This window comes from Anolis sagrei, chromosome 4 (genome assembly GCF_037176765.1).
Source record: "Anolis sagrei isolate rAnoSag1 chromosome 4, rAnoSag1.mat, whole genome shotgun sequence".
In the NCBI taxonomy this organism is placed as follows: domain Eukaryota; kingdom Metazoa; phylum Chordata; class Lepidosauria; order Squamata; family Dactyloidae; genus Anolis; species Anolis sagrei.
This window is the reverse complement of record NC_090024.1, coordinates 3948830-3972528: the sequence shown is the minus strand read 5'-3', so window position 1 is coordinate 3972528 and position 23699 is coordinate 3948830. Positions and strand designations below refer to the sequence as shown.

Genomic DNA, 23699 nt, shown 5'->3' with positions numbered 1-23699 from the left:
CCTGGCTGTTGTTGCCTGGAGGCACCCTCTGTTTGGGAGGTGTTCACTGATACTTGGTAGCATTAAGTAGCCATGAAGTTTGCAAAGTCACTCAGTCCAGGTATCTCCATAGAGGTAGCCTGGCTGTTGTTGCCTGGAGGCACCCTCTGTTGGGGAGGTGTTCACTGATACTTGGTAGCATTAAGTAGCCATGAAGTTTGCAAAGTCAATCAGTCCAGGTATCTCCATAGAGGTAGCCTGGCTGTTGTTGCCTGGAGGCACCCTCTGTTTGGGAGGTGTTCACTGATACTTGGTAGCATTAAGTAGCCATGAAGTTTGCAAAGTCAATCAGTCCAGGTATCTCCATAGAGGTAGCCTGGCTGTTGTTGCCTGGAGGCACCCTCTGTTGGGGAGGTGTTTACTGATACTTGGTAGCATTAAGTAGCCATGAAGTTTGCAAAGTCACTCAGTCCAGGTATCTCCATAGAGGTAGCCTGGCTGTTGTTGCCTGGAGGCACCCTCTGTTGGGGAGGTGTTCACTGATACTTGGTAGCATTAAGTAGCCATGAAGTTTGCAAAGTCAATCAGTCCAGGTATCTCCATAGAGGTAGCCTGGCTGTTGTTGCCTGGAGGCACCCTCTGTTGGGGAGGTGTTCACTGATACTTGGTAGCATTAAGTAGCCATGAAGTTTGCAAAGTCAATCAGTCCAGGTATCTCCATAGAGGTAGCCTGGCTGTTGTTGCCTGGAGGCACCCTCTGTTTGGGAGGTGTTCACTGATACTTGGTAGCATTAAGTAGCCATGAAGTTTGCAAAGTCAATCAGTCCAGGTATCTCCATAGAGGAAGCCTGGCTGTTGTTGCCTGGAGGCACCCTCTGTTTGGGAGGTGTTCACTGATACTTGGTAGCATTAAGTAGCCATGAAGTTTGCAAAGTCAATCAGTCCAGGTATCTCCATAGAGGTAGCCTGGCTGTTGTTGCCTGGAGGCACCCTCTGTTGGGGAGGTGTTTACTGATACTTGGTAGCATTAAGTAGCCATGAAGTTTGCAAAGTCACTCAGTCCAGGTATCTCCATAGAGGTAGCCTGGCTGTTGTTGCATGGAGGCACCCTCTGTTTGGGTTGTATTACATTTCTAACAGAACAAAACAAACAAACAGATAAAAGAAACACAAATTTTGCAAACTTGGTAGCTGATTAAATGTCCTTTGACCAGTATCTGTCCCCTTGGAGTGCCTCTGGTGTTGCTGCAAGAAGGCCCTCCATGGTGCATGTGGCAGGGCTCAGGTTGCATTGCAGCAGGTGGTCAGTGGTTTGCTCCTCTCCACACTCGCATGTCGTGGATTCCACTTGGTGGCCCCATTTCTTAAGATTGGCTCTGCATCTCGTGGTGCCAGAGCGCAGTCTGTTCAATGCCTTCCAAGTCGCCCAGTCTTCTGTGTGCCCAGGGGGGAGTCTCTCATTTGGTACCAGCCATTGGTTGAGGTTCTGGGTTTGAGCCTGCCACTTTTGGACTCTCGCTTGCTGAGGTGTTCCAGCGAGTGTCTCTGTAGATCTAAGAAAACTATTTCTTGATTTGAGTCGTTGATGTGCTGGCTGATTCCCAAACAAGGGATGAGCTGGAGATGTCACTGCCTTGGTCCTTTCACTATTGGCTGCTACTTCCCGGCGGATGCCATGTGGTGCAATACCAGCTAAGCAGTGTAATTTCTCCAGTGGTGTGGGGCGCAGACACCCCGTGATAATGCGGCATGTCTCATTAAGACCCACATCCACTGTTTTAGTGTGGTGAGATGTGTTCCACACTGGGCATGCGTACTCAGCAGCAGAATAGCACAGCGCAAGGGCGGATGTCTTCACTGTGTCTGGTTGTGATCCCCAGGTTGTGCCAGTCAGCTTTCGTATGAGATTGTTTCTAGCACCCACTTTTTGCTTGATGTTCAGGCAGTGCTTCTTGTAGGTCAGAGCACGGTCCAGAGTGACTCCCAGGTATTTGGGTGCGCTGCAATGCTCCAGTGGGATTCCTTCCCAGGTGATCTTCAGAGCTCGGGATGCTTGTCTGTTCTTAAGATGAAAAGCACATGTCTGTGTTTTAGATGGATTAGGGGTCAGCTAGTTTTCCCTGTAACAGGCAGTAAGAGCACCTAGAGCTTCGGAGAGCTTCTGTTCTACCATCTCAAAGCTCCCTGCTTGAGTGGTGATGGCACGATCATCAGCATAGATGAAACTCTCTGTCCCTTCTGGCAGTGGCTGGTCATTTGTGTAGATGTTGAACATGTATGGAGCAAGCACGCTCCATGTGTGATCCAATACAAAAGCCAGTAGAGTGACCTTTTTTTGCTGTGGACTCATCTTGTTGTGTATCAAATAATAATAATGATGATGATGATGATGATGATGATGATGATGATGATGATAATATCAAACAGCAAAGGCTCTGGCATAAACCAGTCAAGGTGGTCCCAGTGGTGATCGGCACACTGGGTGCAGTGTCTCAAGACATTGGCCTGCACTTAAAGACAATCAATGCTGACAAAATCACCACCTGTCAATTGCAAAAGACCACCTTACTGGGATCTGCACGCATTATTTGCCGATACATCACACAGTCCTAGACACTTGGGAAGTGTCTGACGTGTGATCCAATACAACTGTGGTTCTCAACCTTCCTAATGCTGTGACCCCTTAATGCAGTTCCTCATGTGGTGGTGGCCCCCAACCACAACATTATTTTTGTTGTGACTTCATAACTGTAATTTTGCTAATGGTATGAATCGTAATGTAAATATCTGATATGTAGGATGTATTTTCATTCACTGGACCAAATTTGGCACAAATACCCAATATGCCCAAATTTGAATACTGGTGGGGTTGTGGGAGGGATTGATTTTGTCATTTGGGAGTTGTAGTTGCTGGGATTTATGGTTCATTTAAATCCAAAGAGCATTCTGAACTCCACCAACAATGCAATTGAACCAGACTTGGCACATATAACTCTCATGACCAACAGAAAATATTTGGCAAGAAAACATCTCACTATACAAGGAATGACCATCACTTAAAAAATTATGATTTTGTCATTTGGGAGTTGTAGTTGCTGGGATTTATAGTTCACCTACAGTCAAAGAGCATTCTGAACTCCATCAATGATGGAATTGAACCAGAGTTGGCACATATAACTCTCATGACCAACAGAAAATACTGGAAGGGTTTGGTGGGCATTGACCTTGAGTTTGGGATCTGTAGTTCACCTATATCCAGAGAGCACTGTTAACAAATACCTGATGCACCCAAATTTGAATACTGGTAGGGTTGTGGGAGGTTGGTGTTGTCATTTGGGAGCTGTAGTTGCTGGGATTTATAGTTCACCTACAATCCAGGAGCATTTTGAACTCCACCAAGGATGGAGTTGAACTTGGCACACAGAACTTCCATGGCCAACAGAAAGAGTTTGGTGGACATTGACCTTGAGTTTGGGAGTTGTAGTTCACCTACATCCAGAGAGAACTGGGGACTCAAACAATGATGGATCTGGACCAAATTTGGCACAAATACTCCATATGCCCAGATGTGAACACTGGTGGAGTTTGGGTAAAACAGACCTTGACATTTGGGAGTTGTAGTTGCTAGGATTTATAGTTCACCTACAGTCAAAGAGCATTCTGAACTCCATCAATGATGGAATTGAACCAGACTTGGCACATAGAACTCTCACGACCAACAGAAAATACTGGAAGGGTTTGGTGGGCATTGACCTTGAGTTTGGGATCTGTAGTTCACCTACATCCAGAGAGCACTGTTAACCCAAACAATGTTGTATCTGGACCAAACTTGGCACAAATACTCCATATTCCCAAATGCGAACACTGGTGGAGTTTGGGTAAAACAGACCTTGACATTTGGGAGTTGTAGTTGCTAGGATTTATAGTTCACCTACAGTCAAAGAGCATTCTGAACTCCATCAATGATGGAATTGAACCAGACTTGGCACATAGAACTCTCACGACCAACAGAAAATACTGGAAGGGTTTGGTGGGCATTGACCTTGAGTTTGGGATCTGTAGTTCACCTACATCCAGAGAGCACTGTTAACCCAAACAATGTTGTATCTGGACCAAACTTGGCACAAATACTCCATATTCCCAAATGCGAACACTGGTGGAGTTTGGGTAAAACAGACCTTGACATTTGGGAGTTGTAGTTGCTGGGATTTATAGTTCACCTACAGTCAAAGAGCATTCTGAACTCCATCAATGATGGGATTGAACCAGACTTGGCACATAGAACTCTCACGACCAACAGAAAATACTGGAAGGGTTTGGTGGGCATTGACCTTGAGTTTGGGATCTGTAGTTCACCTACATCCAGAGAGCACTGTTAACCCAAACAATGTTGTATCTGGACCAAACTTGGCACAAATACTCCATATGCCCAAATGTGAACACTGGTGGAGTTTGGGTAAAACAGACCTTGACATTTGGGAGTTGTAGTTGCTGGGATTTATAGTTCACCTACAATCAAAGAGCATTCTGAAGCTCACCAATGATACAATTCTGCCAAACTTCCCACACAGAACCCCCATGACCAACAGAATATACTGTGTTTTCTGATGGTCTTTGGTGACCCCTCTGACACCCCCTCACGACCCCCCCAGGGGTCCCGACCCCCAGGTTGAGAAACACTGCAATACAACAGCCAGCAGAGTGATCTTGTTTGCTGTGTACTAATCTTGTTGTGTTTCTAATAATAATAATAATAATAATAATAATAATAATAATAATTCTTCGACTTGTTTGGTCCAGACCAGGTGGTGGCCTTGGATGCCTCGGTGGCCATTTCCCAATTCCGCACCGCGATACCACCGATAATCAACCGCCACGGACAAAATATCAGGTGAGCAATGTCCAGAATCAGGGAAGTTACTTTTTTTGCCTTTCTGTGTGCTTCTGGGGTAACTTGCATCACACAGAGTGGGTTACCTTATTCTGGATCAGGCCAGTGATCCAGCTAGCTTAAGGAGGCATCTACATTATGGAGTTAATGCAGTTCAGCACTGGTTTAATTGTCATGACTCAAAGCTATGGCAACTTATGAGTTGTAGTTTGCCTTCTCTGCCAAAGAGGACCTGCGCTTTTCCAGACTACAACTCCCAGGATTCCATACAATCGATTCAAAGCAGTTAAAGTGGTGTCAAACTACATTCAATCTACAATGTAAGCCGTTAAAGTGGTGTCAAACTACATTCAATCTACAATGTAAGCCGTTAAAGTGGTGTCAAACTACATTCAATCTACAATGTAAGCCGTTAAAGTGGTGTCAAACTACATTCAATCTACAATGTAAGCCGTTAAAGTGGTGTCAAACTACATTCAATCTACAATGTAAGCCGTTAAAGTGGTGTCAAACTACATTCAATCTACAATGTAAGCCGTTAAAGTGGTGTCAAACTACATTCAATCTACAATGTAAGCCGTTAAAGTGGTGTCAAACTACATTCAATCTACAATGTAAGCCGTTAAAGTGGTGTCAAACTACATTCAATCTACAATGTAAGCTGTTAAAGTGGTGTCAAACTACATTCAATCTACAATGTAAGCCGTTAAAGTGGTGTCAAACTACATTCAATCTACAATGTAAGCCGTTAAAGTGGTGTCAAACTACATTCAATCTACAATGTAAGCTGTTAAAGTGGTGTCAAACTACATTCAATCTACAATGTAAGCCGTAAAAGTGGTGTCAAACTACATTCAATCTACAATGTAAGCTGTTAAAGTGGTGTCAAACTACATTCAATCTACAATGTAAGCCGTTAAAGTGGTGTCAAACTACATTCAATCTACAATGTAAGCTGTTAAAGTGGTGTCAAACTACATTCAATCTACAATGTAAGCTGTTAAAGTGGTGTCAAACTACATTCAATCTACAATGTAAGCCGTTAAAGTGGTGTCAAACTACATTCAATCTACAATGTAAGCTGTTAAAGTGGTGTCAAACTACATTCAATCTACAATGTAAGCCGTTAAAGTGGTGTCAAACTACATTCAATCTACAATGTAAGCCGTTAAAGTGGTGTCAAACTACATTCAATCTACAATGTATTTTTTACACATGGTATTATAGCATTGGGCCATCGCAGTTAATGTAGTTAAAATCAAAAATTCTTTTTGATTTTAAATTTGAATTATTACATTTGGCCCGGCCATAGGTTTTTAAATGCCGTATGTTTGTTATTGTTATTGTCTATTGCTTTTGTGTATTTTTCTGTTTTTGAGTTTATTTTAACTGTTTTGTATTGATTATTGTTATTGCTTTTGTTTATTGATGTATTGTGGGCTTGACCTCATGTAAGCCGCACCGAATCTTTTGGGGAGATGGTAGTGGGGTACAAATAAAGTTTTGTTGTTGTTGTTGTTGTTGTTGTTGTTATTATTATTCTAACAACAACACTATGTAACACAATTTTGTTCTTGGGTTATAAATATCATTTCCAAAAACACAGAAAAAGTTTTTTAAGCTGCAAAAACTTTGTTTTTGCAGGAAGGACATCCTGCAGCACAAGGCTAAAGACCTTGGAAAACTACAACTCCCAGGTTCACATAGCATCAAGCTATGTCCGTTAAAGTAGTATAAAACTGCATTGATTCCACAGTGTAGATGCACCCTTGGGTTCTGTGGCTTTGCTGCAAATACGGAGGGACTAAAGTAGTATAAAACTGCATTAATTCCACAGTGTAGATGCACCCTTGGGTTCTGTGGCTTTGCTGCAAATACGGAGGGACTAAAGTAGTATAAAACTGCATTAATTCCACAGTGTAGATGCACCCTTGGGTTCTGTGGCTTTGCTGCAAATATGAAGGGACTAAAGTAGTATAAAACTGCATTGATTCCACAGTGTAGATGCACCCTTGGGTTCTGTGGCTTTGCTGCAAATATGGAGGGACTAAAGTAGTATAAAACTGCATTGATTCCACAGTGTAGATGCACCCTTGGGTTCTGTGGCTTTGCTGCAAATATGAAGGGACTAAAGTAGTATAAAACTGCATTGATTCCACAGTGTAGATGCACCCTTGGGTTCTGTGGCTTTGCTGCAAATATGGAGGGACTAAAGTAGTATAAAACTGCATTAATTCCACAGTGTAGATGCACCCTTGGGTTCTGTGGCTTTGCTGCAAATATGGAGGGACTAAAGTAGTATAAAACTGCATTGATTCCACAGTGTAGATGCACCCTTGGGTTCTGTGGCTTTGCTGCAAATATGGAGGGACTAAAGTAGTATAAAACTGCATTAATTCCACAGTGTAGATTCACCCTTGGGTTGTGTGGCTTTGCTGCAAATATGGAGGGACTAAAGTAGTATAAAACTGCATTAATTCCACAGTGTAGATGCACCCTTGGGTTGTGTGGCTTTGCTGCAAATATGGAGGGACTAAAGTAGTATAAAACTGCATTAATTCCACAGTGTAGATGCACCCTTGGGTTCTGTGGCTTTGCTGCAAATATGGAGGGACTAAAGTAGTATAAAACTGCATTAATTCCACAGTGTAGATGCACCCTTGGGTTGTGTGGCTTTGCTGCAAATACGGAGGGACTAAAGTAGTATAAAACTGCATTAATTCCACAGTGTAGATTCACCCTTGGGTTGTGTGGCTTTGCTGCAAATATGGAGGGACTAAAGTAGTATAAAACTGCATTAATTCCACAGTGTAGATGCACCCTTGGGTTCTGTGGCTTTGCTGCAAATATGGAGGGACTAAAGTAGTATAAAACTGCATTAATTCCACAGTGTAGATGCACCCTTGGGTTCTGTGGCTTTGCTGCAAATATGGAGGGACTAAAGTAGTATAAAACTGCATTAATTCCACAGTGTAGATGCACCCTTGGGTTCTGTGGCTTTGCTGCAAATATGGAGGGACTAAAGTAGTATAAAACTGCATTAATTCCACAGTGTAGATGCACCCTTGGGTTCTGTGGCTTTGCTGCAAATATGGAGGGACTAAAGTAGTATAACGGCGCTCCATGCAGTCATGCCGGCCACGTGACCTTGGAGGTGTCTACGGACAACGCTGGCTCTTCGGCTTAGAAATGGAGATGAGCACCACACCCCAGAGTCAGACATGACTGGACTTTATGTCAGGGGACTACCTTAAAGTAGTATAAAACTGCATTGATTCCACAGTGTAGATGCACCCTTGGGTTCTGTGGCTTTGCTGCAAATATGGAGGGACTAATGTAGTATAAAACTGCATTAATTCCACAGTGTAGATGCACCCTTGGGTTCTGTGGCTTTGCTGCAAATACGGAGGGACTAATGTAGTATAAAACTGCATTAATTCCACAGTGTAGATTCACCCTTGGGTTGTGTGGCTTTGCTGCAAATATGGAGGGACTAAAGTAGTATAAAACTGCATTAATTCCACAGTGTAGATGCACCCTTGGGTTCTGTGGCTTTGCTGCAAATACGGAGGGAATAAGTAGTATAAAACTGCATTAATTCCACAGTGTAGATGCACCCTTGGGTTGTGTGGCTTTGCTGCAAATATGGAGGGACTAAAGTAGTATAAAACTGCATTGATTCCACAGTGTAGATGCACCCTTGGGTTCTGTGGCTTTGCTGCAAATATGGAGGGACTAAAGTAGTATAAAACTGCATTAATTCCACAGTGTAGATGCAGCCTTGGGTTCTGTGGCTCTGCTGCAAATATGGAGGGACTAAAGTAGTATAAAACTGCATTAATTCCACAGTGTAGATTCACCCTTGGGTTCTGTGGCTTTGCTGCAAATATGGAGGGACTAAAGTAGTATAAAACTGCATTGATTCCACAGTGTAGATGCAGCCTTGGGTTCTGTGGCTTTGCTGCAAATATGGAGGGACTAAAGTAGTATAAAACTGCATTAATTCCACAGTGTAGATGCAGCCTTGGGTTCTGTGGCTCTGCTGCAAATATGGAGGGACTAAAGTAGTATAAAACTGCATTGATTCCACAGTGTAGATGCACCCTTGGGTTCTGTGGCTTTGCTGCAAATATGGAGGGACTAAAGTAGTATAAAACTGCATTGATTCCACAGTGTAGATGCACCCTTGGGTTCTGTGGCGTTGCTGCAAATATGGAGGGACTAAAGTAGTATAAAACTGCATTAATTCCACAGTGTAGATGCAGCCTTGGGTTCTGTGGCTTTGCTGCAAATATGGAGGGACTAAAGTAGTATAAAACTGCATTGATTCCACAGTGTAGATGCAGCCTTGGGTTCTGTGGCTTTGCTGCAAATATGGAGGGACTAAAGTAGTATAAAACTGCATTGATTCCACAGTGTAGATGCACCCTTGGGTTCTGTGGCTTTGCTGCAAATACGGAGGGACTAAAGTAGTATAAAACTGCATTAATTCCACAGTGTAGATGCACCCTTGGGTTCTGTGGCTTTGCTGCAAATATGGAGGGACTAAAGTAGTATAAAACTGCATTAATTCCACAGTGTAGATGCAGCCTTGGGTTCTGTGGCTTTGCTGCAAATATGGAGGGACTAAAGTAGTATAAAACTGCATTGATTCCACAGTGTAGATGCACCCTTGGGTTCTGTGGCTTTGCTGCAAATATGGAGGGACTAAAGTAGTATAAAACTGCATTAATTCCACAGTGTAGATGCACCCTTGGGTTCTGTGGCTTTGCTGCAAATATGGAGGGACTAAAGTAGTATAAAACTGCATTAATTCCACAGTGTAGATGCACCCTTGGGTTCTGTGGCTTTGCTGCAAATATGGAGGGACTAAAGTAGTATAACGGCGCTCCATGCAGTCATGCCGGCCACGTGACCTTGGAGGTGTCTACGGACAACGCTGGCTCTTCGGCTTAGAAATGGAGATGAGCACCACACCCCAGAGTCAGACATGACTGGACTTTATGTCAGGGGACTACCTTAAAGTAGTATAAAACTGCATTGATTCCACAGTGTAGATGCACCCTTGGGTTCTGTGGCTTTGCTGCAAATATGGAGGGACTAATGTAGTATAAAACTGCATTAATTCCACAGTGTAGATGCACCCTTGGGTTCTGTGGCTTTGCTGCAAATACGGAGGGACTAATGTAGTATAAAACTGCATTAATTCCACAGTGTAGATTCACCCTTGGGTCGTGTGGCTTTGCTGCAAATATGGAGGGACTAAAGTAGTATAACGGCGCTCCATGCAGTCATGCCGGCCACATGACCTTGGAGGTGTCTACGGACAACGCTGGCTCTTCGGCTTAGAAATGGAGATGAGCACCACACCCCAGAGTCAGACATGACTGGACTTAATGTCAGGGGACAACCTTTACCTTAAAGTAGTATAAAACTGCATTGATTCCACAGTGTAGATGCACCCTTGGGTTCTGTGGCTTTGCTGCAAATATGAAGGGACTAAAGTAGTATAAAACTGCATTAATTCCACAGTGTAGATGCACCCTTGGGTTCTGTGACTTTGCTGCAAATACGGAGGGACTAATGTAGTATAAAACTGCATTAATTCCACAGTGTAGATGCACCCTTGGGTTCTGTGGCTTTGCTGCAAATATGGAGGGACTAAAGTAGTATAAAACTGCATTAATTCCACAGTGTAGATGCACCCTTGGGTTCTGTGGCTTTGCTGCAAATATGGAGGGACTAAAGTAGTATAAAACTGCATTGATTCCACAGTGTAGATGCACCCTTGGGTTCTGTGGCTTTGCTGCAAATATGGAGGGAGTGCTGCAAATCGGTTCCTTGCCTGACTTTTCCCCTTCCCAGTCTCTTGCAAGGGCTCTTTTACCGGACGCTGCATCTCCTGAAAAAGGGCATCAAGCCGGTCTTTGTGTTTGATGGGAAACCTCCAGATTTGAAACAGCCCGTGGTGAGTAAGTGAGGGATTCCCACTTTGGGTGCCCCCCAAAAATGGGAGGAGAATGAAGCCCCATTTGGAGAGCTGTTATTGTATTGTTGAAGGCTTTCATGGCTGGAATCACTGGGTTATTGTAGGTTTTTTCGGGCTATATAGCCATGTTCTAGAAGCATTCTCTCCTGACGTTTTGCCTGCATCTATGGCAAGCATCCTCAGAGGGGAATTTGGGAGATGGAGTTTCCTAAATTTTTCATTTTCCTCCCGCAGTTGGCCAAGAGAGCTGCGATTGCTGGAGCCTCAAAGGATGCCAAAGGTAAGAAGGGGCCAAACACTATTTTGTCCAGAGTCACAGAGTCATTGACCTTGAGTTTGGGAGTTGTAGTTCACCTGCATCCAGATAGGACTGCAAACTCAAACAATGATGGACCTGGACCAAACTTGGCACAAATATTCCATATGCCCAAATGTGAACACTAGTGGAGTTTGGGGAAAATAGACCTTGACATTTGGGAGTTGTGGTTGCTGAGATTTATAGTTCACCTACAATCCAAGAGCATTCTGAACTTCAACGATGGAATTGAACCAAACCTGGCACACAGCACTCCCATCACCAACACAAAATACTGGAAGGGTTTGGTGGGCATTGACCTTGAGTTTGGGAGTTGTAGTTCACCTACATCCAGAGAGCATGGTGGACTCAAACAATGATGGATCTGGTCCAAACTTGGCACAAATATTCCATATGCCCAAATGTGAACACTAGTGGAGTTTGGGGAAAATAGACCTTGACATTTGGGAGTTGTGGTTGCTGGGATTTATAGTTCACCTACAATCAAAGAGCATTCTGAATTCCACCAACGATAGAATTGAACCAAACTTGGCACTCAGAAATCCCATGATCAACAGAAAATACTGGAACGGTTTGGTGGGCATTGACCTTGAGTTTGGGTGTTGTAGTTCACCTACATCCAGAGAGCACGGTGGACTCATACAATGATGGATCTGGACCAAACTTGGCACAAATACTCAATATGCTCATATGTGAACACTGGTGGAGTTTGGGGGGAAATAGACCTTGACATTTGGGAGTTGTAGTTTCTGTGATTTATAGTTCACCTACAATCAAAGAGCATTCTGAACCCCACCAACGATGGAATTGAACCAAACCTGGTACTCAGAAATCCCATGATTAACAGAAAATACTGGAAGGGTTTGGTGGGCATTGACCTAGAGTTTGGGAGTTGTAGTTCACCTACATCCGGAGAGCATGGTGGACTCAAACAATGATGGATCTGGTCCAAACTTGGCACGGATACCCAGTATATCCAAATGTGAACACTGGTGGAGTTTGGGGGGGGGGGGGGATATTCCTTGACATTTGGGAGTTGTAGTTGCTGGCATTTATAGTTCACCTACAAGCAAAGAGCATTCTGAACCCAACCAACGAGAGAATTGGGCCAAACTTCCCACACAGAACCCCCATGCCATGAATGGACTCACTGGTGTGAGCCTCCCTCCAGCCTTGCACGCTCTCCCTCACCTGCATATGCGTACCATGCTGTCATGCGTCGAGCCAAGCACGCCTACTCTCCCCCCCCCCTTGCTTGGAGTCGCAGAAACAGCCCTCCCCATGGCTGAGAGGTCAGTCGAGTGACCTGCCAATCACAGTAGAGGAGGGCTTTTGATGGGAGGATTCACTGTCTGTTTCCAAAAAGGAAAAGAAGGACAGGCAGAGAGATCTTCAGCCTTCTTTGCCAAAGGGGTTCCTAAGACCATCAGAAATACGGTCTTTGGTGACCCCTCTGAAACCCCCTTGTGACCCCCCCACCAGGGATCCTGACCCCCAGGTTGAGAAATGCTGGACTAGATGGTCTTTGGGGATCCTTTAAACTGTTGTGATTCCTTGAGTTGGAAGGCCTTGGAGAAACCATCTGGTTATGGAAGACCATCAAACCCTAGGCAGAACTGAAATCTGTAACTACAATATTCCTGAAAGGAATTATGATGATGATGATGATGATTATTCCGAAGTGAGGTCTGACCAAAGCAGAAGAGAGTGGCACCAGGACTTCCTTCTATTTAGCCACTATCCTCCACTTGATGCACAGAATCACATTGACTTTTTTAGCTGCTGCATCACACTGTTGGCTCATAGAATCATAGAATCCTAGAGTTGGAAGAGACCTCGTGGGTCATCCAGTCCAACCTCCTTCTGCCAAGAAGCAGGAAAATCACATTCAAAGCACCTCCCAACAGATGGCCATCCAGCCTCTGCTTAAAAGCCACCAAAGAAGGAGCCTCCACCACTCTCCAGGGCAGAGAGTTCCACTGGTGAACAGCTCTCACAGTCAAGAAGTTCTTCCTAATGTTCAGGTGGAAAATCCTTTCTTGTAGTTTGAAGCATTAGTATGTCTCACTTGGCATTTACTCAGCAGTACGGAATCCTAGAGTTGGAATAGACTTGGTGGGCCATCCAGTCCAACCCCATTCTGCCAAGAAGCAGGACAATCACATTCAAAGCACCCCCAACAGATGGCCATCCAGCCTCTGTTTCAAAGCCTCCGAAGAAGGAGTCTCCACCACGCTCATAGAATCCTAGAGTTGGAATAGACTTGGTGGGCCATCCAGTCCAACCCCATTCTGCCAAGAAGCAGGACAATCACATTCAAAGCACCCCCAACAGATGGCCATCCAGCCTCTGTTTCAAAGCCTCCGAAGAAGGAGTCTCCACCACGCCCATAGAATCCTAGAGTTGGAATAGACTTGGTGGGCCATCCAGTTCAACCCCATTCTGCCAAGAAGCAGGACAATCACATTCAAAGCACCCCCAAGAGATGGCCATCCAGCCTCTGTTTCAAAGCCTCCAAAGAAGGAGTCTCCACCACGCTCATAGAATCCTAGAGTTGGAATAGACTTGGTGGGCCATCCAGTCCTACCTCATTCTGCCAAGAAGCAGGAAAATCACATTCAAAGCAACCCCAAGAGATGGCCATCCAGCCTCTGTTTCAAAGCCTCCAAAGAAGGAGTCTCCACCACGCTCATAGAATCCTAGAGTTGGAATAGACTTGGTGGGCCATCCAGTCCAACCCCATTCTGCCAAGAAGCAGGAAAATCACATTCAAAGCAACCTCAACAGATGACCATCCAGACTCTGCTTAAAAGCCACCAAAAAGGTGCTCCCACCAAGCTCCGGGGCAGAGAGTTCCACTGCTGAACAGCTCTCACAGTCAGGAAGTTCTTCCTCATGTTCAGGTGGAATCTCCTTTCTTGTAGTTTGAAGCCATTCCTCCATTGCGTCCTAGTCTCCAGGGAAGCAGAAAGGAAGCTTGCTCCCTCCTCCCTGAGACTTCCCCTCACATATTTCTACATGGCCCTCATCATGTCTCCTCTCCGCCTTCTCTTCTTCAGGCTAAACATGCCCAGCTCCTTAAGCTGCTCCTCATAGGGCTTGTTCTCCAGACCCTTGATCCTTTGAATCTCCCTCTTCCGCGGACACATTGCAGCTTGTCAACATCTCCCTTCAATTGTAGTGCCCAGAATTGGACATAGTATTCCAGATGTGGTCTAACCAAGGCAGAACAGAGCATGGGGAGCATGACTTCCCTGGATCTAGATACTAGACTATTTATGCAGGTCAAAATCCTGTTGGCCTTTTTGAGCTGCAGCATCACATTCCTGGCTCATGTTCCCCTTCCTCCCCACGAGGACTCCAAATCCTTTTTCACATGTGCTCTCGAGCCAGGTGTCCCCCATTCTGTATCTTTCTGTATCTTTGCGTTTCATTTTTTCTGCCTAAGTGGAGTCTCTTGCATTTTTCTCCATTGAACTTCATTTTGTTAGTTTTGTTGTCATGTTCAGCTTATGGTCTATTAAGATGTGATGTGGCGGCAAAAAAAGCCAATGGGATTTTGGCCTGCATCAATAGGAGCCTAGTGTCACTGTCTAGATCTAAGGAAGTCATGCTCCCCATGCTCTATTCTACTTTGGTTAGACCACACCTGGGATATTGTGTCCAATTCTGGGCACCACAATTCAAGAGAGAGATTGACAAGCTGGAATGTGTCCAGAGGAGGGTGACTAAAATGATCAAGGGTCTGGAGAACAACCCCTATGAGGAGCGGCTTAAGGAGCTGGGCATGTTTAGCCTGAAGAAGAGAAGGCTGAGAAGAGATATGATAGCCATGTATAAATATGTGAGAGGAAGCCACAGGGAGGAGGAGGGAGCAAGCTTGTTTTCTGCTTCCCTGGAGACTAGGACGCAATGAAGCAATGGCTTCAAACTACAAGAGAGGAGATTCCATTTGAACATGAGGAAGAACTTCCTGACTGTGAGAGCCGTTCAGCAGTGGAACTCTCTGCCCCGGAGTGTGGTGGAGGCTCCTTCTTTGGAAGCTTTTAAACAGAGGCTGGATGGCCATCTGTCAGGGGTGATTTGAATGCAATATTCCTGCTTCTTGGCAGAATGGGGTTGGACTGGATGGCCCAGGAGGTCTCTTCCGACTCTTTGATTCTATGATTCTATGATTCCCTTTTCCATGGGCTGTTGTCAATCCATACTATACCTGTGACATTCCTTTCTTTACATTCTTTGTATTCCCCTTGAGACAATAATACATTTGTATGATATTCCAGATCCTCCTGCAAGTGGGCTTCTGCAACAGCTTCCAAAACAAGACTATGAGACCCTGTTGAGCTGCTTAGGCGTTCCCTACGTGCAGGTAACATCTTTGTCCTATATGTCTTTTCTCTGCCAAAGAAAACATGAGCGAAAGGATGCATTTACACTGATGTAGTCTGACACTACTTTGAGTGCCATACCTTCATGCTTTGGAATGGAAACACTAGTTTTACGAAGTCCCTAGCCTCCTCTGGGTCCATCTACACTGTAGAATGGATACAATTTGACCCCATTGCTATGGGATCCTGGGAATGTTAGTTTTGCAAAGTCTTTTACTCTTCCCAAGGGTGCTGGCACTTCAATAAACCACAAATCCCATTTTTCCATACTATGGTGTCATGGTGGTTCAAGTGAGGTCAAGACCGCATTTATTTTACTGTGTAGATGCATGCAGAGAAGGCTTCATAGTTTGCAAAACTACTACTCCTGGGATCTCATAGCATTGAGCCAAGGAAGTGAAAATGGTGTCAAAACTGCTGTGCAGGTACAACTGCACCAGGAGCTCCAATTTTGTTTGCTTTGCATTGAATGTTTGTTGTAGTCCTAAGTTTCAGGGACTCTGCAGATAGGTGGCTTCTTTTGGCTGCAATCATAGGGCAAGCCACCTGCCAATTATAGTTAGGTTCCCTGGTCCCAGGCCCATAGCCAGGATTTCGTTTCGGGGGGGGGGGGGGGGGGCTGAATTTTTTTCAGGGGGGGTTTGGGGGGGTTGGGCTGAGTCTGAGTGAAAGAGGGTCGACCCTAGCAAACCTTTTGTATCATTACCCCAATACCCCCATGCATATGGGATATATTGAGTATGGTAATCAGATCATGATATGAATAAACATAACAGTTTAAGTAATGCACCAGTAAGGCCTTTTCGCGAACCACCATGAGAATTTGGGGGGGGGGGGCGGAAGCCCCCCGAGGCCCCCCCCCCGGCTACATGCCTGCCTGGTCCCGCCCCCTTTTTGGGTTTTTGGAGGGAATAGGAGCCAATTTGGGTTCAGTCCACACAAAGTAGCTTTCCATGCAGGACATAATACCAAGAGCTCCTGTAGAAAGCTTCGTCTTCTATGGCTTGGCCGGGGAGAAAGGTCCCATAGCTTGGCCAAGGATTATACAGCCTTACAGCTCCTTTGCTGAAGGACTTCAGCCAGCCATCGCGGAAACCTAAGTTCTTTTTCCCCTGGAAGTCTACAAAGCTCTGCTTGGTAAGGGTCACTCGCGGAAGCCAGAAGCAGTTGGTACCGGGTGCAGGGGCTCCACGCCAACAGAGGCAAAGACAGGCTGCCCAGATTAGAAGTTAAGGATTTCCCCATTAGTTACAGTTATGAAGATAGTGCCTGTTCCCTGTGGACAAGATTGAGAGAGAGCCAATAGACTGTTAGACTGTTAAGAAAGCTTTAAAGTACCTGTTTGTTTTCATCAATAATAAAGAACTTTGTTGAAACTTTAAGCAATCTAAAGACTCTGTTTTAAGGAAATCCAAAGGCCTTTAATCTGAGGCAGCCCCGGCGTCCCGTTGGGCACACAGAATGTATGTCCTGTCTACAGTCTTATGCACAGGCCCAGCGTGCGACAGCACAACTGTAGTCATTTTACTGTGTAAATGCATGCGGAGAAGGCTCGACACCTTGTAAAACTACAACTCCCAGGATGCCATAGCATTGAGCCAGGGCAATGAAAGTGGTGTCTAAACCGCATTCATTTACTACATAAATGCATCCGGAGAAGGCTTGACGCTTTGTAAAACTACAACTCCCAGCATGCTGTTCTCAAGAGTCAATTTCTGACGGCATGAAGACATCACAAATTCCATCCGTGACATTCGTCGTGGGAGTTCTGTGTGCCATTTTTGGTTCAATTCCATCATTGGCGGAGTTCAGAATGCTCTTTGATTGTAGGTGAACTATACATCCCAGTAACTACACTTGCCGCACTTGCTCCCTTGCCTGGCCCGCTTTGGGTCCGGAGGCATGCCTGAAGACCCCGGCGTGTGCACCAAAAGTCACCTCTTCTCCTGACTTTCTCCTCAGCCATTGGGACCGAGAGAGAGAGAGAGGGGTGGAGATGCCCACATTTCCTGAAGGTAGGCACAAAAACAAAGGAGGGAGCGGAGGTGGGAGATACCTCCAGCCGGAGGGGCTCCCTCTCTCTCTCTCTCTCTCTCTCTCTCTCTCTCTCTCTCGGTCCCAATGGCTGAAGAGAAAGTCAGGAGAAGAGGCGACTTTTGGTGTGCACGCTGGGGTCTTCAGACACGCCTCCGGACCCAAAGCGGGCCAGGCATGGAAGCTCTGCCCCTTGGCCCACCCGTGGATTGGGGAGAGGAGAGGAGGCGGGTGGAGCGCCGGGGGATCGGGAAAGGGAGCCGGTCATGGGGAAGGGATCGAACGCGGAGAACGATTGAGCGCCGGCTCTGCTTGCGCACCCGGTGGCTGGGTGAAGCAGGAACGAGAGGGGCTAGGCGAGGCTCAAGGGCCCGGCCCCTTTGGGAAGAGGATCGCCCGGCAGCAAGGCAAGAAAGCCGAGGCCCCCCCGGACTGCCAGGGCTGTTGTGAGCTGAGGGGGTGCTCCTCAAGTGGCGGTCGAGGGGCATTTACAGAGGCGCCTCTGCGCCCCTGGCAAAAAGTGTTCTGCGACCGCTTACTTCGCGTAATGGATGAGCCGCCCCTGCAAGCAATATATCCATTTCAAAGCAAAAACGACTTATGAGTGGTTATTTAATATTGCTATATAGATCCGACAGTCTTACAGCTGTAACATTGAGCCAGGGCAGGAAAAGTGTCAAAACGGCATTCATTCTGCTTTGTAACTGCACTCAGAAACATACCATAGAAACTTAACTGTAGGAAAATATTTACAGTTATTTGATAGAGTGCAAAATCAGTCAATGATGGGATGCAAGATGGGATGCAATCTAGTGTATTGGGGTTTTCCTGGACTTTTCTTTCTCTTTTAGGCTCCTGCAGAGGCAGAAGCGACGTGCGCTGCTCTTGTGAAGGCTGGCCTTGCCTTCGCCACAGCCACCGAAGACATGGACGCCTTACCCTTTGGGAGTCTACGTCTCCTGCGCCACCTGAACGCCAAAAACGGGTGAGAGCTGCAACCATGGGAAGCATTTGTCCCTGGACTCTTTGGCTCATCTTGTCTGAAAATGTTTGCTTTGGTTAGACCACATCTGGAATATTGTGTCCAATTCTGGGCACCACAATTCAAGAGAGATATTGACAAGCTGGAATGTGTCCAGAGGAGGGCGACTAAAATGATCAAGGGTCTGGAGAACAAGCCCTATGAGGAGCGGCTTAAGGAGCTGGGCATGTTTATCCTGAAGAAGAGAAGGCCGAGAGGAGATATGATAGCCATGTATAAATATGTGAGAGGAAGCCACAGGGAGGAGGAGGGAGCAAGCTTGTTTTCTGCTTCCCTGGAGACTAGGACGCAATGGAGCCATGGCTTCAAACTACAAGAGAGGAGATTCCATCTGAACATGAGGAAGAACTTCCTGACTGTGAGAGCCGTTCAGCAGTGGAACTCTCTGCCCCAGAGTGTGGTGGAGGCTCCTTCTTTGGAAGCTTTGAAACAGAGGCTGGATGGCCATTTGTCAGGGGTGATTTGAATGCAATATTCCTGCTTCTTGGCAGAATGGGGTTGGACTGGACGGCCCAGGAGGTCTCTTCCAACTCTTTGATTCTATGATATATGTGTGTGTGTGTGTGTGTGTATGTGTGTGTGTGTGTGTGTGTGTATATATATATATATATATATATATATATATATATATATATATATGAATGAATCCTGGGAGCAAGGGCTATTTCTTATTTGCATTCTGTAATATATATATATATACTTCTTCACTTGCTCCCAGGATTCATTTTGGGAGCAAGAGGATGGATGGATGGATGGATGGATGGATATGGATATGGATATGGATATGGATATATATATATATATGAATGAATCTTGGGAGCAAGGGGAGGAAAAGAGGGCCATTTCTTACTTATTTGCATTCTGTAATATATTTTTTGCAAAACGGATCCTGGGAGCAAGGGGAGGAAAGGGTTTTCTGCAATGTTTTGCAATGGTTGGTGGTCCTGGCATTGGGCCAGAGGCTGGATGGCCATCTGTCAGGGGTGATTTGAATGCAATATTCCTGCTTCTTGGCAGAATGGGGTTGGACTGGATGGCCAACCCCTCTTCCAACTCTTTGATTCTATGATTCTATGATTCTATGTGGGTGAGGGCAAACTACAACTCCCATCATCAAACTGCACCGGTGGTTAAAGTTGGTCATAATGGGTCTGTGTGCCAGGTTTAGTCCAGATCCATTGTCGATGGGGTTTGTAACGCTCTTTGATTATGGGTGAACTATATTCCCGATCATTCTGCCATTGCACCAGTAGTTAAACATGGTCATGATGGGTCTGTGTGCCAGGTTTGGTCCAGATCCATTCTTAGAATCATAGAATCATAGAATCAAAGAGTTGGAAGAGACCTCATGGGCCATCCAGTCCAACCCCATTCTGCCAAGAAGCAGGAATATTGCATTCAAATCACCCCTGACAGATGGCCATCCAGCCTCTGCTTAAAAGCTTCCAAAGAAGGAGCCTCCACCACACTCCGGGGCAGAGAGTTCCACTGCTGAACGGCTTTCACAGTCAGGAAGTTCTTCCTCATGTTCAGATGGAATCTCCTCTCTTGTAGTTTGAAGCCATTGTTCCATTGCGTCCTAGTCTCCAGGGAAGCAGAAAACAAGCTTGCTCCCTCCTCCCTGTGGCTTCCTCTCACATATTTATACATGGCCATCATCATATCTCCTCTCAGCCTTCTCTTCTTCAGGCTAAACATGCCCAGTTCCCTAAGCCGCTCCTCATAGGGCTTGTTCTCCAGACCCTTGATCATTTTAGTCGCCCTCCTCTGGACACATTCCAGCTTGTCAATATCTCTCTTGAATTGTGGTGCCCAGAATTGGACACAATATTCCAGATGTGCTCTAACCAAAGCAGAATAGAGGGGTAGCATGATTTCCCTAGATCTAGACACTATGCTCCTATTGGTGCAGGCCAAAATCCCATTGGCTTTTTTTGCCGCCACATCACATTCCTGGCTCATGTTTAACTTGTTGTCCACGAGGACTCCAAGATCTTTTTCACACGTACTGCTCTCGTACTGCTCTTGGGGAAGTTCACAATGTTTGCCTGATGTCAGTGGACTTTAACTCCCATCATCCTCTGCCGTTGCCCTCCAAACTCCGTCGGTATTTAAAGTTGGCCATGTTGGATCTGTATGCCAAGTTTGGTACAGCCCCGTCATCAGTGAGCGTCATCTTGGAATAGATAGATAGATATAGATATTTTCACTTTAATTATATTGAGTGATAGAGATAAAGCATGGCAATCATCATGGCTAGTACCCACAAGAAGGAGCTCAAGGAAGGATTACTTATTTATTTATTTATTTATTTACTACTAGCTGTCCCCTGCCACGCGTTCCTGTGGCCCAATCTGTTGAACAGGAAAATAAAGTAATGAGAAAGTGTTGGTTTCTAATATATGTAATTTATTTATGCTTGTGGGTAAACAGTATTTCTTGTTGTGTCTTTGTCAGTGTCGATGTGGAGAGTGTCTGGTTTGCCTACTCTGGAACAGGCAACATATCATTGTCCTTCTTTAAGGGTCCCTTTCAAATCTAGGATACTATATCTCTCTGTGTGTGTGTGAATCATAACTATCTTTCTATCTATCTCTTTCTATGGCTGGATGGCTCTTTGTCAGGAGGACTTTGTTTACGTTTTCTTGCCCTGATGAAGGGAGTTGGACTGGATGGCCTTAAGTATTTTCTGTTGGTCATGGCGGTTCTGTGTGGAAAGTTTGCTCCGATTCCGATTCTACTCAGCTACAAGCTGGGTAGATGCGGGGAATGCCGTGGATGTAGCATACCTGGATTTCAGGAAGGCCTTCTTTGACAAGGTCCCCCACGACCTTCTGGCAAGGAAACTAGTCCAATGTGGGCGAGGCAAAACTACGGTGAGGTGGATCTGGAATTGGTTAAGTGGACGAACACAGAGAGTGCTCACTAATGCTTCCTCTTCATCCTGGAAAGAAGTGACAAGTGGAGTGCCGCAGGGTTCCGTCCTGGGCCCGGTCCTGTTCAACATCTTTATGAATGACTTAGATGAAGGGATAGAAGGCAGGATCATCAAGTTTGCAGACGACACCAAATTGGGAGGGATAGCCAATAGTCCAGAGGACAGGAGCAGGATTCAAAACGATCTTGACAGATTAGAGAGATGGGCCAAAACTAACAAAATGAAGTTCAACAGTGACAAATGCAAGATACTCCACTTTGGCAGGAAAAACGAAATGCAAAGATACAGAATGGGGGACGATACCTGGCTCGAGAGCAGTACGTGTGAAAAAGAGCTTGGAGTCCTCGTGGACAACAAGTTAAACATGAGCCAACAATGTGATGTGGCGGCAAAAAAAGCCAATGGGATTTTGGCCTGCATCAAGAGGAGCCTAGTGTCTAGATCTAGGGAAGTCATGCTACCCCTCTATTCTGCTTTGGTTAGACCACACCTGGAATATTGTGTCCAATTCTGGGCACCACAATTCAAGAGAGATATTGACAAGCTGGAATGTGTCCAGAGGAGGGCGACTAAAATGATCAAGGGTCTGGAGAACAAGCCCTATGAGGAGCGGCTTAGGGAACTGGGCATGTTTAGCCTGAAGAAGAGAAGGCTGAGAGGAGACATGATGAGAGCCATGTATAAATATGTGAGAGGAAGCCACAGGGAGGAGGAGGGAGAAAGCTTGTTTTCTGCTTCCCTGGAGATTAGGACGCAATGGAACAATGGCTTCAAACTACAAGAGAGGAGATTCCACCTGAACATGAGGAAGAACTTCCTGACTGTGAGAGCCGTTCAGCAGTGGAACTCTCTGCCCCGGAGTGTGGTGGAGGCTCCTTCTTTGGAAGCTTTTAAACAGAGGATGGATGGCCATCTGTCAGGGGTGCTTTGAATGCAATATTCCTGCTTCTTGGCAGAATGGGGTTGGACTGGATGGCCCATGAGGTCTCTTCCAACTCTTTGATTCTATGGTTCTATGATTCTGTCGTTCGTGGGGTTCAGAACGCTCTTTGATTGCAGGTGAACTGTGAATCCCAGTAACTACAACTCCCAAATGTCAAGGTCTATTTCCCCCAAACTCCATCTGTGTTCATATTTGGGCGTATTGGGTGCTTGAGTCCTCCGCCATCAACTCTGCGGGACCGGTCACGTTGTCCGGATGCCCGACCACCGTCTCCCAAAGCAGTTGCTCTACTCCGAACTCAAGAACAGAAAACGGAATGTTGGTGGGCAGGAAAAGAGATTGAAAGATGGGCTCAAAGCCAACCTCAAAACTCTGGCATAGACACTGAGAACTGGGAAGCCCTGGCCCTTGAGCGCTCCAGCGGGAGGTCAGCTGTGACCAGCAGTGCTGCGGAATTTGAAGAGGCAAGAATGGAGGGCGAAAGGGAGAAGCGTGCCAGGAGGAAGGCGCATCAAGCCAACCCCGACCGAGACCGCCTTCCGACTGGAAACCAATGCCCTCACTGCGGAAGAAGATGCAGGTCAAGAAAAGGGCTCCACAGCCACATACGGACCCACAAGAATACTGGAAGACAATCCTCCTCAGAAAACGAGGGATCGCCTAAGGAGTGAGTGCTTGTGCTAAGTTTGGTCCAGATCCATCATTGTTTGAATCCTCAGTGCTCTCTAGATGTAGGTAAACTACAACTCCAAAACCCAAGGTCAATGCCCACCAAACCTTTCTAATGTTTTCTGTTGGTCAGGGGAGTCCTGTGTGCCAAGTTTGGTTCAATTCCATCGTTGGTGGAGTTCAGAATGCTCTTTGATTGTAGGTGAACTATACATCCCAACAACAATAACTCCCAAATGACAAAATCATAATTTTTTGAGTGATGGTCACTCCTTGTGTTGTGAGATGTTTTTTTGCCAAATTTGGTGTGATTTCGTTCATTGGTTCTTTTGTTTTTAAGGTACTCATTATGCACAGAGCATTTATATATATATAGATGTCCTTTGTCTTTGATTTCCTAGGACTGTGGAAGAAATCTCCTTACCTGTTCTTCTGGAAAAACTGAGCATGACGCAGGAGCAGGTGAGGCCAGGTGGGGGCAGTGGGTTTCGGGTGGGCTGCAGGATTTAA

At 45.7% G+C, this 23699-nt stretch overlaps 1 protein-coding gene across 1 annotated transcript in view; it reads left to right on the top strand.

The window, feature by feature from the left end:
- Positions 1 to 23699, top strand: part of LOC132775175 (probable flap endonuclease 1 homolog) — a 34376-nt gene that overhangs the window by 557 nt on the left and 10120 nt on the right. Inside the window, exons 2-7 of the mRNA XM_060776008.2 lie at positions 4780 to 4870; positions 10736 to 10838; positions 11094 to 11139; positions 15459 to 15544; positions 18449 to 18582; positions 23591 to 23651. Of these exons, the coding sequence (XP_060631991.2) occupies positions 4780 to 4870; positions 10736 to 10838; positions 11094 to 11139; positions 15459 to 15544; positions 18449 to 18582; positions 23591 to 23651 (521 nt within the window). The remainder of the gene's footprint in view (positions 1 to 4779; positions 4871 to 10735; positions 10839 to 11093; positions 11140 to 15458; positions 15545 to 18448; positions 18583 to 23590; positions 23652 to 23699) is intronic.